This window comes from Varroa destructor, unplaced genomic scaffold, assembly GCF_002443255.2.
Source record: "Varroa destructor unplaced genomic scaffold, Vdes_3.0 BEIS01000007.1, whole genome shotgun sequence".
NCBI classification, from domain to species: domain Eukaryota; kingdom Metazoa; phylum Arthropoda; class Arachnida; order Mesostigmata; family Varroidae; genus Varroa; species Varroa destructor.
Genome location: NW_019211460.1, coordinates 24,336,108 through 24,351,110, shown reverse-complemented (window position 1 = coordinate 24,351,110; position 15,003 = coordinate 24,336,108). Strand labels below are relative to the sequence as shown.

At 42.7% G+C, this 15,003-nt stretch overlaps 1 protein-coding gene and 1 long non-coding RNA gene across 2 annotated transcripts in view; both read left to right on the top strand.

The window, feature by feature from the left end:
* The window catches only part of LOC111254148 (uncharacterized), a 129,069-nt gene extending 114,271 nt beyond the window's left edge, over window positions 1-14,798 (top strand). The window contains exon 6 of the mRNA XM_086974035.1: window positions 13,502-14,798. Coding sequence (XP_086830161.1) covers window positions 13,502-13,521 — 20 coding nt within the window. The 3' untranslated portion in view covers window positions 13,522-14,798. The remainder of the gene's footprint in view (window positions 1-13,501) is intronic.
* Window positions 268-7,548, top strand: LOC147754478 (uncharacterized). Its single transcript, XR_015316382.1, has 3 exons — window positions 268-4,625; window positions 6,188-6,454; window positions 6,720-7,548. It is a non-coding gene; the product is annotated as an uncharacterized LOC147754478 (long non-coding RNA).
* Window positions 14,799-15,003: the final 205 nt, after the last annotated feature.

Sequence of the window (15,003 nt, the reverse complement as noted above, 5' to 3'; positions counted from 1 at the left end):
TGTTGCAGGCCATTGAGTAGAGATGGCCGTCCCACTCGCTCTAAAAATGATGTTTTTTTTTGCATGAAGATACTACCTTAGTGCGAAGATTTGTTACTATTGAAAACTTCACGAACATTGCCGTAAGAGAAAAGGCCGCTGTTATTATAGACTCTGGCTAACAAATCAATAAAAATAGTAATTCACACCAATCTGAGATTGGGTTACTGGGTCAATATATTACATTTAATTTGATAGATTCACAGTAGAAATATAAAAGCTTTCAGGCATGGTACGCTAGTTGGAAGTTGTTTAATTTTTTTTAATTCAATTAACTTTTTATTTATTAAATAGCTGAATTTAATTTAGTTAACTAAGCACGTTTGATCACGCGTTACGTTGGAAACTGGCTTCGATTTATCCTGCAAAACCATAGTTATTTTTCAACATGTAGCAATCTTGCCCGGACTCTTTATATAAATCGCCGGTTTCAAGAATGGTATACTGGAATATGTGCTGGCGCACAAACACAAATTAAAACATTCATGAAGTATCGAACTGTATTTTATAGAGAAGTAGCAACAGCGATAAAGAAAACTATAGGTATCAGATAATACTCGAAGCCATCTCGATGTGCTCAGTATAAGAAATTGATTAGGTAGTGGGTGAGCCCTATCTTTGCTTACGAGTACGACTTCATCAACTTGATTTTATCCAGTTGTTTTGAAAGCCTTCACGTCCTGGCTACATAACGACTGGCCTAACGAGATTCGAACTCAATTTTGCTTTGACATAGAACAGGCGCGTATCAACATAAGGAGTACGCACGCTATGATCTATAATACTAAATTCAAGCTTGAAAGAGTGAAGCGTCGAGTGGAAGCGGAGACTATACTAGCTCGACTCTTTTTCCCAAAACATATCAAGACATTTTGCATCCTTGAAGCGAAGTGCTACCTCCTGTTCTAATGACCAATAATTTACATAGCGCTTTAAAAAATAGTAGTATATTATGCACTGTTTCCCATAGCCGATTAGAACATCGCTGTATTACGGAATAATGAATTTTCATTATGGTACTCCATTTTTTTCGAGCGTACCTTATGTGTCACTTACTTGATCGCTTGTAATGAATTTCTGAGGCTAAATGTTGTGTAATGTTTTGCGTTATTGACTCGACTACGGTACAGGCAGCGGCGATCGAATACGAACAAATGCGCGATCAGACTAGTTTTGTCGTACAATTAAACGTTTCCTTCCAAACAAGTACGTTCCGCTTCCTTCACTTTGTACCTCTGAACACTATAGGGATAGGGTATGCTCTGTATTATATTATACACCTATCCCTTTATTGATTCACCGTACCTATTAATACAAATAACTTATGGTATGATTGGACGAGCGTCGAATAATAAACTTAATTATTCCTCACAACTATTCACTCATCGGCGTCAGCATATGTGAACTAGCGATGACGACGACAGTGTCTATAAGCGGTAAAATATCACAGAACGATCCGATTAAATCTTGTTATCATGTTCTAGCAGTAATAACAGTGGTTTTGTCGACTGATGCTGAAAGTTTGGTTTGTCTAAAATTGAACGCCTTACACTGTGTCAGTCATGATGTGCGAAAAACAAAGATATCGATAGCTCTGTCGTTGCCGATGATGATCCGGAGCATGTCTGGCGCATGCCAAAGTGGTGTTCGTCCTGTGCGTTTTGATAGCGCCACATGGTAACAGCGAACAGTAATCGAGACTCGAAGATTTGGTCCAAAAGTTCTAGTCTGAGCGATTGCACAACACTAGTAATACACAGCTGTTGAAAATAGCAGCGAATCGTGTCTAGCCGTCCGTAACATATATTGGCATGTAAGCGCTGGTATAGTAATCTACCCCTGTGCGTGAATGTGTGAGTGTAATAAAAGGGAATTATTCTGGTACTTTTAGTTGGTAGGTGTACATCGACGCGATTCGGGAAAGTATCGCATTGCCTCTGTCATAGGCACGGAACCCGCCTCTTTGCGCAGCCCCGTGAGCAGACAACAGGATAAGGCTACGCAAGGCACAGAGCCGATTAGAAGTCAATTTGGAGATAGAACATTTCGGTGGCGTGGGCGGCCCGACGGCAGTGGTGGTGGTGGTGTCAAACAACGCTGCCTCGTTTATTTCATCGTTCGAGGCCCCAGAAGCTAGCTACCACCCCCTAAAGCTGAATCCAAACCTCAGACTCAATCTAGTTTCTACTGTTGCTGGTGACGGCTATAGAAGAACGCCATCCTCCTTCTGCAACGCGCCATTCATGACTGCTTGTCGCTACATCCTCTTCCTGCGACGCTATTTTCTGTGCTGTCGTTCGTTCCGGAAATAACGCAACAGCCTGCACCCAGAATACAGGGCAGTGGCTTCATGGCCATCCCCGCTGGCTATCGTCTTCATTCCATCTTCATGCCCTTCGCTAGAGTTTCCCTTATTCTTTCGTAGTGTCCCAGCATCGCCGCAATAGTATCGGCCGCGTGCATCTTTGATCTTCTCTCTTTATCCAACAAAGGACTGCAGTTTTGCCAGTAGATCGTTGCCTGAACGAACCGACTGGCCGGCCAACATGAAGGTTGTTAGGTAGGTTTGTTAGCCTGACCTGTTAGCCGGGTTCGGTAGTGCCTTTTTCGTGCTGCATTACTTGCAGACTAGACCAACCAACGAAATCCGGAGTTGGATAGCGAAGAAAACTACGGAACGCATCTGTATCGTTGCTACTCTAGAATGGGTCTTTTTCTCTAACTTTGTCAAAACGATGAAACGCTTATCGTAGTTATAGGAGGGCAAGAAAGAAATTTGGGGTTCTTCTATGCTGGACATGGCGTGGATAGCTGAAGCCGTGCCTGAAGTAAACTGAAGTTGAGCTAGTAGTCCCGGGGCAGTGGTTGCTGCTGTTGGGAAGGAGGCGACTGCGGAGGGAAGATCACAAAATGTTTCTACGAAGTGAATAAAACAAAGAACGAGGAAAGCCAGAATCATTGCTTTCGTTGTCTCCACGCGCGATTCCCTGCCTGCCTATGCGGGACTACTTGTGCGTATGTATGCATGTATTGAAGGAAGGAATCTACGTAAGCATGCACCAAGTGTACAATGAGTTGATATCTGAACTGAGGGGAGAGAAGTGGCTGGTAGGCAGGCGCGAAACAAACAGAGAAAATGTCAAAGGAACAATGAACGATTGGGAGCGGAAAACGTGCTGTTTAAAGAACAAAGTAACGGCATTATCTCTCTTCCATTCCGCCTTTTTGTCTTTTTCCCACTCAATTCGTTTGTGTAGGTTCATCGTACTGGTGTACTTTCACGCCGCGGCGTTCGCACGCAGATGATAGTGGCAAGATTCGACAAAACGAATCTGCAGAAGTATCTGCACCAGGGTAGTAGCAGAAGCGCTCTTGTAATCTCGAATGTTTCCACTTTTGCTTGCTCGGTCACTCGCATGCCCAGGCGGCGAGTCTGGCAAATCGAAGCCGCCCCTTCCGTCCTGCCGAGAGTCTTCAAGTCGGGATTAAGGGGACTTGCTACTCAATTGAGAGAGTCGCAACGCATCCTGCTCCATGTCTTGCCGCTTGTCAGGATGCAGGCTTGACTGAACGATGCCGAAAGAGAGATTGCACGAGTAACAAGGAAAGGCTTCTCACAAGCATTACCACGCCACCAAGTTTCTTAACTGAAGATCGCCACGCTTCCGCTAAATGATGGAAAAACTTTATACTGCCAAACTTTCCGGCCTTTGATTGCGGTTAGATGCCAAACGGCATGATGATTATTGTTTGTCGGAGTTCTTGATCCGAACCGGACGCCGAGAATACCCGTTACTGCAGCACTCTTAGCCCATCTTACAATGGCATACCCACAACACAGCGCTTTGCCGGAGCGTGCTCATTTCTGCGCGCTGTCTGCTATATAGAACGCTATGTTTAGCGGCAGGGTGTTTTACTCCTTAAATTTACAATTTATAGATAGTCTATGATTTTGCGTATTCACCGTTTGATTCTGTTTGAATGAATTGATTTTGCCTCTCAAAAATCAGTGCTCCAGAAAAACTTGAACTCTTCGGAAAATGCACTGTCGATTATGGAAAGTATTTTAAAATATTTAGCTTTTAGTAATTTAGCAAATATATTTCATTTTTATTTGTGCAAATAAACAAAGTGATTTATTCTTATTACACACTTGAGATATAAAATTTTCTAACAATACGTCGTACACTCTTGTGTTTACAACCGTGCTGTTAGTATCTTTATTATTATTATTGACATATAAAATGGCAATGGCGCCTGTAATGTTTTATTCGTTATTACTAATGATCTGGTTGCCGATCGTTCTATAATACTAACAATGGATTCTACACTCAACAATAAAATCTTCGTGCCGTCCTATATAGCGGGAACCGTTCAGATGCTCAAAATGAGGAAGAACGAAATATCTACTAAGTCGGCCAGAAGACTAACAGTATCGGTAAAAGTTGGCGTGATTAAATGAGAAAAGCTTTTTTCAGTGATAGCTTCAATCTAGCGAAGCGGGCGTCACCAACCTCTGTTGTTCCTGGCGTGGTAAAGAATGCATATTGAGTCAGCACCAAGCTTTGTCAAGTGATGCTTTAATGGTATGTAGGTAGAACGAAAAACAAGCACCGAAAAATATAGCAAACAACTAAAAACGCAGGTCTCCTTTTTGTGCACGTATTGTCTATTTAGTAGCTGAGGGATCTCTATATACCAGCTTCTTTGGATGGCGACAGAAATTAAGTGATATCGATACATTTACTTCTCGTAGTTAGCTCAGTAGTATTTAATAGGTGTTAATGTCCGATACTAACATTGCACAACTGGCTTCCACCTTCAAACCTGGCCCACTACGTGCAGCTCGTGATCGGAACTGTATGTCTTGGGTTAATAAAATGACATGAATTTTTGTGGGTCCGGTAAATCAGATCATATTTGCCATTGAGCAAGCTGAGTTAGCAGGCTGGTAGGACGCAGGCGAAGCAACAATGACCACGTTTTTTAAACAGCTGTTTTAGGAGTTCGCAGGGTTTGAGCACTACAAAGAATATTGAAAATGAACGTTTTCCAAATTTTAATTAAACCTAACCCGCAAATCCATTACGTTTCTTTTTACCTGATTTGGCTCATACCTAAGAAGAAAATTCTAAAGTTCTAACTGGCGAAGAAATAGTGTATTTATTTGCGTTGACTGCTGTGAATAGTAATTTACTTAGTTTTTTCAGAAAAGGCTAAAGCCATTGTTATTGTGCCCTATCCAGTTATCTGTAGAAAAATATGTCGAACTGCCGATATTTCGATCCTTGATGACCTTAACTAGCACTATTTAGAGCAACATGTGATGGAATTCAGTAAGGACCTAAGAACTGGCCTTATTCCGCATACGACCGTGACTTGAAATGCAAGATGTATATTTCACAGGGAAACGGGCAGACAATTTTGCGGGACAGTGCTTCTCAAGTAACTAAGTAGTTTGGGCCCTCCTTCCGTGAAGTTTTTAATGTGAATCTGATGCTATTCGAATAATGTGATCCAACAGAAGTTAGCTGCTAACTTAATGACTGTTTCAATCACGACGGCGAAAAAAATGACGAAACGAGAACTTGAAAATAGCTAGGATTTAATAACAAACTAGCGATGACTATCTATCAGGTATCAAAGTACGATGACTACCTTTTCGTGGGAAAACAGTATTGTATTTTTGCCGAAATGTTCTAACTCACCTAGACCTTGTACCATCCACTTACGTTTTTTCTTGCTGAATCTAGTTAAGAGAAAAGTATTCGATCACTAAAATGGTATATAAACGTACAGAAGACAATGTCGAGAAAATAGACGCTACTTTTTGGAGGAACTAGTTGCCAAAACATAAGGAAAATAGGACTAATGGATGACACATTATCTGATAACTACTCTCAGATAAAGCTTCAGGTTTCGTCGAAGGAATATGGGAAATCGGAAAGGGTTTGAGCGTGACTGTGTTGACACATCTAACTTAGCATTCTTAAATTTGCCGTGCTTGTATAAAGGCACCGACTATTATGGTATTTTTAGGACAGTTAGGGCGGATAATTGGTATATTATTGCAGAATGTTGATGAGTGCAGCGCAGGAAGTGTTTGGATTACAAAAACTTTTGTCTTTTCCTTTGCCGTAACCTGAAGAAATTCATCGTCTAGGCCCTGTTCGTCGTCAAATAGACGATGCCGCGCTGAGACATAAAACAAAAATGTACGTAGCCAGTAACGACGAGCAAGTAATGAACAAGTGGGGTTCGCGGGCGGTGTTGTGCGTTATTCACAGCCTAGCAGCGGCTGCCACGCCATACGATGACCCCCTTAAACGAAGACTGTTTTACACTGTTCGGCGTATCCCGGGCGGCAGAATCGGCAGCCGCTAATGATTGCTCGCAGGGAGTTGATCTTTGGAAGGTTAGTTTTTAGTTCCCAATTTCCATGCGCTGGTCTTCAAGGGTTCTCGGCTGGCCTTGCCTTATCTGTTTAGTTAGACTTCGAGCGATAGGCCGTGACTCAGTCTTTAGCTTTCTCCCGGTCCCGTCTCGCGTCCTCCTCGAACGTTCTGTCAATGAGAAGCGCTCGACTCAGCTAAGCTAGACCGCCGCAGAGCCTTGTGAAGGAACGGCTGTAGCAGCATTACCCGTTTCCTTTACTTTTCTGAAATTATTATCGATTTCAGCATTGCCAGAACTCCGGAATCGACATCAGCAGCAGAAGCGGTCATAGTGGCAAGAATGTGTGAGCTGCAACCCGGGTCGTCGCTGTGTGCAGGTGTGCCTGCCTGCCTCATTGCCAGCGTTCACAAGTCTTAGTCACTTTAACCCCAACTTGGCAAAGCGGCTGATGTGTATGGGGAGGATTCGCTTTGTTAACGGCATCGAGCCAGCCGGAATCGGTTCAAGAACAGCTTTTGGATGGCTGCCGGTTTTCGACTCCGTCCATTCATTGGGTCGATAGTGACGAGAGAGCGAGCTGAAGGGTAAGCGTTGTGCGGCGATAGTCGACTGAATAATTAGTTTGTTTTCGCTCGCCCCTTTCGTGTCTAGCTGACTGTATGGTTGGATGACTGCCTAGCACAGCCCATAGGTAAGGTCCGCCGACGCTCGTCGATCGGGCTTCCGGATAGGTCGATGATTGTTTACCGGATGCCAAGGCAGCAGCGGTGCACGAGCTGAACAGGGAGCCAAGGCGTGCTGCAGTAGTACCATACCGTTGAGCTCCCGACCGCCCACAGCCGCGCATTCCACTGGATGACGCTCGTTCGTTCGCTCGCTGTTCGTTTCCAGCTACAACCACTGACAGACAGCCGACGCGTCCCAACACCAGCTCAACAACTTTAATAGCGACTGCCTGGGTGTTATAAGCAGACAGTTGCAAGCATCATGTCGAACCTTGCTTGTCATGGATTGAGGAAAATTGAGGAACACGAGACACTGTAATTAGATAGGTTGCGGGCGCAGGAAGGCAGGAAGTAGAGAATAAAGCTAATGTGTCAAAATAGCAATCACGACGCTGGCACTATTTTATTATAGTTAGAAATTGTCTGCTTATTATGCACATGCAACTGTACATATTTTATAGACCACAGCTGTGAGTTAAGTGGCTAAACGAAATTGTCCTACGACATTAAGCTGACTCATAGAGCGATATTCGCGGATTAGACGACACATGGGGGAAGGTCTTAGTAGGCAGGAAGCTCTCTTGTTTTTCATGCGGATTTGTTTCGATAACAGCACCCTATGGAACTTATATATATATATATATGGGTAGGTCTGTGAACGTGTATTTACAGGATACGATAGCCGTGCGTATCAGCAGTTGTGAAGCTCGGCAAGGCGTACTTAAGCACACCGCCCTGTTCATAACCATATCTGGTATCGGGGGTGGCCACAATCTTCCACACCGAGGTTCACGCTTTAGTCTTTGCCCCTTTATAGTCCCTCTATGCTCGACCTCTTGAACCCGCTGCTTGCTACCGCCACAACTACTGCGTCTACTATCCCGCCGCAGCCTTCACTACCCAACGAGGCAAGGGCAAATAGGCTGAGGCAGGCGGTTTAGCTGACGTCATTAGACAGAGTTTAAATGGCCCCCATATACTTTCTTTGACCCATTAAATTTATAGTCACAGGTCCCGCCAGCTACACGGGCTGGTAGTTTGCGGCTGTATGGCATACGACCCCGGAGAGCTACAAAGGGATAAACCGGGGCCGGAGGTTCTTCTGTGCAAAATAAGGGTGAGCTCGAACGCCGATCGTCCAGTGCTGGGGCTCTGGCACGCGTCGACGGTAAGTCACCAACCACCCACCCACCCACCCACCCACACGGGGTAGAGGTGTGCAGCAAACTGGCAAAAGGCTTTTGGGGGCGATATGGCATTGTTGCACGCATGCTTCTACGCTGCCCGTACCGTATACTCGCGTACAGGGATAACCTCTGATAGTCAGATCGCACTGTCTTTCCTCTTTTGATCATAAGTTAGCAGCAGTTAGTGGCCCATTCAGTGATACGCCAGTATATATTCGTATAGTCTCGCCAACCTGTAAATAAATTGTAGGCATCTATTTAGTTCTAACGGCACAGTCCCTCAAGCGCAACAGATGGTTTGCTGTCGCATTTTACTGAAATTGCCTAGTAACGAAATTTTGTAAGATGTTTGTGCTAAACGACACGTGTAACGTCTCTGGCTCTAAGGCGTTCTTGTTGCCCTACAAACACTAATTAGAAATATGCGCACAAGTTTGTATGGGTACGAGTGAGCACTGATTGTAGGACGAGTTACAGCCAGTAAGTACTGTTCGGATCGTCTTCGTGGTCACTGTTGCTTTTGAAGACTCTTCGAACTAAAAGGCTGGTGACTTGCAGCATTTGCCGCTTTGCTTAGGTAGAGTGGCGAAAAGCCTTGTGCAAGATAGAGGGCCTGTGAGCAGTCCTTCAGAGCTTCAAACCAGCCAAAGAACGCAAAACTGTCTAAGACGCATCGTGTAGTGCGAGGGTGCGATCTCTAGGGACCTTGTCGGCGCACAAGTCTGACCCAACTATTCGCACGCTGGCCATACGAATATCTTTTGGCCTCCTGAGCTACAACGGAATCTAGTATAGGAAGCATTCAAAGGTGAGCACTGACGTGACTTTAATCAGCAGGCAAGTTTCCCAGAACGAGACCTCTACTTGATTCGCCATCAATGCCCCAATATCACGCGGCGCATTGTAGCAACACCTGAAAAGCAATAATAATAATAATAATAGAAAACATTACAGATACTCTAATCGACAAACGTGAAAATGTCGATGTTTAGGTAATTGCAGGATATAGACAACTTCTACGTTTTGGCAAGCAAATGCGGTTCAGTATTTGAAACGTAATATTCGTGGTACAATCGATTTATATTACAATTCCCATACAGAAGAGGTAATCGAAGATTTTCAATTACTGATCATTCAGTGTAACGAATTACTGATTTATTAATCTCGTAAAAATATACAACAAAATAGGTCATCTTTGAAGCTATGTTTAGTGGAAATTAATCTAAAAAAAAACTACCATCTACATGTTCATACCAGGTAAAGGGCTATATATAGGATCTAGATCAACACCGATATCTTCTATTTACTGAAGATGTGAACTCAAATGAAATGCTACGTACAAAAATTTTGTATCACGAACAGTTGCCAAGGGGTGGCTAAAAGAACCGATCCAAACGCTAAATATATCACCCATCCAGAGCCATTGCATAAACATCTAAAGAGAGAACTAAGTGAGTAGCACCTGGAAGGCGTAAAGGCGCAAACAAGGCCACGTTCATCAATCTACAATCTAATCGTGCCAAAAGATTCTGTCCCTGGCGGCTAAGCAAACAACCACCTAAGTCAGACGGTGGGCAATAGCAGAAATACATAAATGTAATGGCTGCGATCGCTTCGAGCACTATGCATTTGCATCAGCTTCTAGTAGGGAGTACTGCAATCCAGGCTGAATACGTCTCTCTCTACCTCTGTAGACGTTTGAGCTGCTCTATGCTACAGGTCGCTCGAGCTCGCTTACACAGGCAGAATTGTTTATGGCAGCCAGTGGTAGCCGGACATGCTGGTTATGGAAGGTTAGCTACTGAATGATACGGTAGCGTCATCACTGCGCGCGTTTAACGAAAGGAAAAGAATTCAATGGGGGGCGATGGAATTGGCAAAGGAACGGTTGAACAAAGATGTACTTCGGCGGAGATCGAAGGCAGCGGAGAAAGATGGAGCAGACAATCGCTCGAGTAAATGAGCACAGGCTAAACGTGTGTCCCGCCATTAGCCAGCAGCAGCAAACAAGAGGGTAAGCATCCAAAGGAAGGCAAGTAAATGAAGGCCGTCAATACTATTGACGTAACGAGAGGAAAGAAAGGAAGGAAAGGCCGAAAAGATGAATGTTGACTATGTATAAGAAAAAAGATAAATGTAAAGAACTGCGAGAGTGCCAAAACGAAAATGGGCCCAGCGAAGGTTATTTCCGACGGTTCACCAACTCATCCATAGATGGTACAAGAAGCAGCTGAAACTGTAGTGGAAATACAATGATACCGAAATATCAGGTACTGGCATTTGAGAACAACCAATTCGAACGCTATCATACAACATAATAGTTAGGGTAGAATCTATGTTTTGCGTAGATTATGCAAAAATGATTTGAGATAAGGTAATGTTAAAGCAAAATTTTCAAGCAACCATATGTGATCGAATTTTCTTTAACTTTTTCATCTTGGTGAAAATCGGCTTCCTGGCAAATCTAAAAAGTTTAGTTATTTCTGGCGAAATATTTCTTATATAATATTAAATTCACTTCGACCTATAAGACAGTCAACCTTAATTTTTATAATGTGTTCTTAAGCATCGTATTAGAAGAAGTACGCACTTTTACTATCTATATTTCGATGATGACGTATTTACCCTGCTGCCGTAGAAGCCCGGATTACGATGGGATTTAAGCAATTTTTCTATTCAGAAGTTGTTGGTATTTAGAAGAAAGTGGGACTTTGTCGGGGCAGCGTCTGGTGAGCATGTGATGGGTGATAAAAAGGCTTGAATCAGCTTCAAGGCAAAGTAAGTTTGGCAATTTTGCCTTATTGATCTTTGCGGTATAAGATCAAGCGCTGTTGTTTGAAAGGTGTATTTTAGCTCTGTTCACTAGTTTTAGCTTAATGTCCCCCCTGGTTGTTGACAATGCACTTCAGCAGTAATCGACAAGCCAAAACTCATGAGGCTGGAGTCACCTTTATTGGAGCAGCAAGCTGACATCATAGGCTTTCACGGCTCTACATTTGCGTTATGATGACGTCCCACTAGTTCAGCGCTAGTCACAGAAAATCCACTTTTCATTTCATCAAGCTGAATGAGTCACTATATATAGCCTGAGAGCGAGCCTTTTTGCTAGATGTTTTTGATCTTGATTATCGCTCGAGTTTTAGTACTTTTTCTAATTCGTTCATTAAGTTGAACAGGTGTGATATTTACGCATAGTCTTTGAGATGACTTGGAATCCAGTGCAACTTCCAACTCTTCGTGATTCAATTTTCCGAAAAACTTATTTTCAAGTTTAACATTTCCTCTTTGGAAGTAATAGATCTTTCATTAACAGAAGGTTTGTACAGTGTGTGAAAACCACTTGAATTTTCTAACTTTTAGGTCCCTCTTACAGTATGAACCTTGAGTAACGGTACACGAAAGAATGCTCGAACATCCTTAATGCAAAAAACAAGTGGTACAAAATATTCAACTTCTATTTTTTTCCTGTCATTTTAAGAAGTTATTTCAACGCTACGTCTACTTGGCTTAGACAACGTTAAAGCATTATCTATTCAATTACATTATTGAATTAAATATAGAATTACTCCGTAATACTCGTATCATATTTAGCTAGCTAGATTCCTTCCCTTGGTGCAACTACTAAGCGCATTTTATTACATTTATTTAATCTAATCGGACGTGCGGTCTTAATGTCCGTATTACAAAATCTCTCATATTACTTTAGGTAGAATTTCATTTCTTTAGCTCCCCTGAGGCAATGTCTTTGTTCGCCATAGCACCACTTACAACATTGTCCTCGAAACCTCCGACCTTCTCACGAAAACCGTCGTACACACAACAGACCCGCAAGTAATCACATAGCCAAACGATTCCGAAGAGACGCAACAGCTATACTTTAGAGAGAACTCTTTTTGCTCTCTAACTCATGGCTAGTGCAGGTAGACACGGGCGTAAAGCTAGACTGGGCCAGCGACCACGCCCAGATAATATAGTGGCCCCACGTGCGCCAGTCGTATTCCAGCTATAGCGCGTTCTTTGTTACCATCGCCACAATCGCCGCGTCTGCAACTGCAATTCGTATATAGAAATATTTGGACTGTCGGAGCTGTTGTAGCGCAGACAAGCTAGCTAATTACAAGCAGCTATAGGAGTGATAGCATTTTACATATTACTAAATTGTCTTCTACGGAACCGCTGGCGCCGGGCTCGTTGGGTCTTTGTGGGCTTTGCCATAGGAAAAGTGCCTCTGTAAGTGGCCTAGTTGGCTCCCGTTGCCGACACCCCTGCGATATTTAGATGCCCAACTGGGACCCAACATGAAAACAAACAGCGACTAAATGAAGCAAATATCTAAGGGCAACTATGATGCGCCCTAAGGCTAGGAGCAATTTGAGTTCAGGTAGATAATTGACGGTGTTGGGAGCGCAGTTGACGTGAGCGTCGTCCGTTTCATATGTTCGAGGAAAATTGCATGTAGCGGTTCGATGTTTACGCCTCTGCTCAAAGCCAGTATGTGGAAGCATCTGTTCTACTGTCTAAGCTGAAAAGGCAACTGCGAATGATGAAGATCATGGTGGCGCGTTCTAGTCAACAACACATCTATACCATACGGAATGCATTTCAATCCGACTGGAGACGCTGGTGGTAAACGACGAGTCTTAAAGGCTTTCTCTAGTTGTAAATACCCGCTCGTAAACAGCAAAACTTGCAGCTACGCCTTTTAGCCAAACCGATGCGACATGTAACGAAACGACCTGACGGTGCAGCATCATATCGTTATAATGTAACGCAAACACATAATACGACCAGAAAGGCATATCGCATGAATAGCGGCTTAAGGAAACCTAAGCACATGTATAAACGTGTTTCACTACGTGCCTGTTTTTCACAGGGAAAAGAAGACCTAACAAAGTGAAACGAGATCTGAATTTGCGATGGACATTTCGCCGCACGTTTACAAATGACATCGTGACGTGGCTACTTATAGACGAAATTATCATTCTTAGTAGAGAGAGTCTTTATTAGAAATAGTCACTCTTTCTTTATTAGAGTATAAAGGCTATACAACCTGAATGACCACTTGTGCGTATTATCAAACTCGGGGAAAGTAGCTTGCTATCTTGCTAATTGCTACGACAAACAAAAAAACGTCTAAATACCTTTCTTTGTCAGATGTATTTCAGGCAATATGAGCCACGTTAGGTCGGAGTCGGTGTACTCCGGAGGCTGAGATTTGGCAGTATTGAATGCGCTAAAATTGTTGAGGCACCTGTATTCAGACTTTAGATGAAGAACGTACCTTGAAGACAAGTAAAAACAGTTCTCCGAAAATCCTCTATTTCATAATTTTATTACTACAAAGGCATAAATATTGCCCAGGTCCATAAAAAATGTTTCTGCTCCTGCTTAAGATACGATTAGATATTAGAAGAAACAAGCCAAGGATGGATCTGTCGTTTGAATATGAAATATAAAAAACGTTCCTCGTAGTGGTCGATCAATTACAGAAAAAATAGATGAAATCCCTTAAACTATATCTGTCATAAACAAAGCTAAATATCTGTCAGTAAACAGTTTATAATTATCTGAAAAAACTGGATGTCACACGAGCTGGCCCAAAAAATCGTACTTGACACCTATGAAACTTTATAAAGCCAAAACGACATCGAGCCAATTCTATAGTGATCGTTTCCGCATGATGTGCAAATAAGAATAAAAAATGAAAAGTGTGCGTCGTCATCTGTGACAAAGTCGAGACTAACACTAAAGAATATCTGTCTGATAGATTAGGCATTATGAGTTACTGCCGTCTAGCAGAATAGTTAATTTGGACCCCCCCCCCCCCCCCCCTATCGTCAACAAGCAGCAAGATCCCAAAAAACGACTGGAGCTAGTAAACAGTAAAGGTGTTGTCTTCTTTTCTGGTAATGCCAGTTTATATATATTTTTTTAGCTATCTGAGGAAAGTTGTGAAAATCTACGTAGTAGACCACCATCAGTTTAGGCCACTGAAGTTTACACTGATGGGACTACGCTGTGACCAGAGAAATGGCAGGAGGTTATCGACTGAATATATATATTATGTAAGAACATTCGAAGATACTGGTTTTAGGTACGTTTACATGTACATAGACACAAATTGCACTAAAGTAAAAAATGGTTATAAATTTAATAAGATTTTTAAATTGTATCATAATCTGTGCTTAAAATAAATTAGTTTACTCTAGCGCAGATCTATTGCGAACGTGAATGCGATCTCTTTACAGGGTGTACGCTATCATGTCCGCTATAAGTTGGCTCCTTCTTCAGAGGGTGGTAAAGAGCTACTATAGTTGTTGTGACTGACGAGTTAAAAATCGAGTATTAGAAAATACAGTTAGTTGAAAAGATCATCTCATAATTCTTCTTGTAGTCCGAACAATAAACCCTGCGTCTCTATCATAGCTGGATACCAGTCTGATATCGATCATCGTTGTTGTTATCATTGTAATAGTAGAAGTTGTCGTCACCTTCCTAGTTCCAATAGTTTATCTTATCGTATTCAATCATGTGTATCCATCTATAACAGACAGTTCTAGCGTGGTACCTCAGAGATTCAGCTACTTGTATTGGATAGGAGCCTAAGTAAATCGCGTTTCGCGTTGGCCGCCTTCTCTGATTCGTTGTGTGCATTG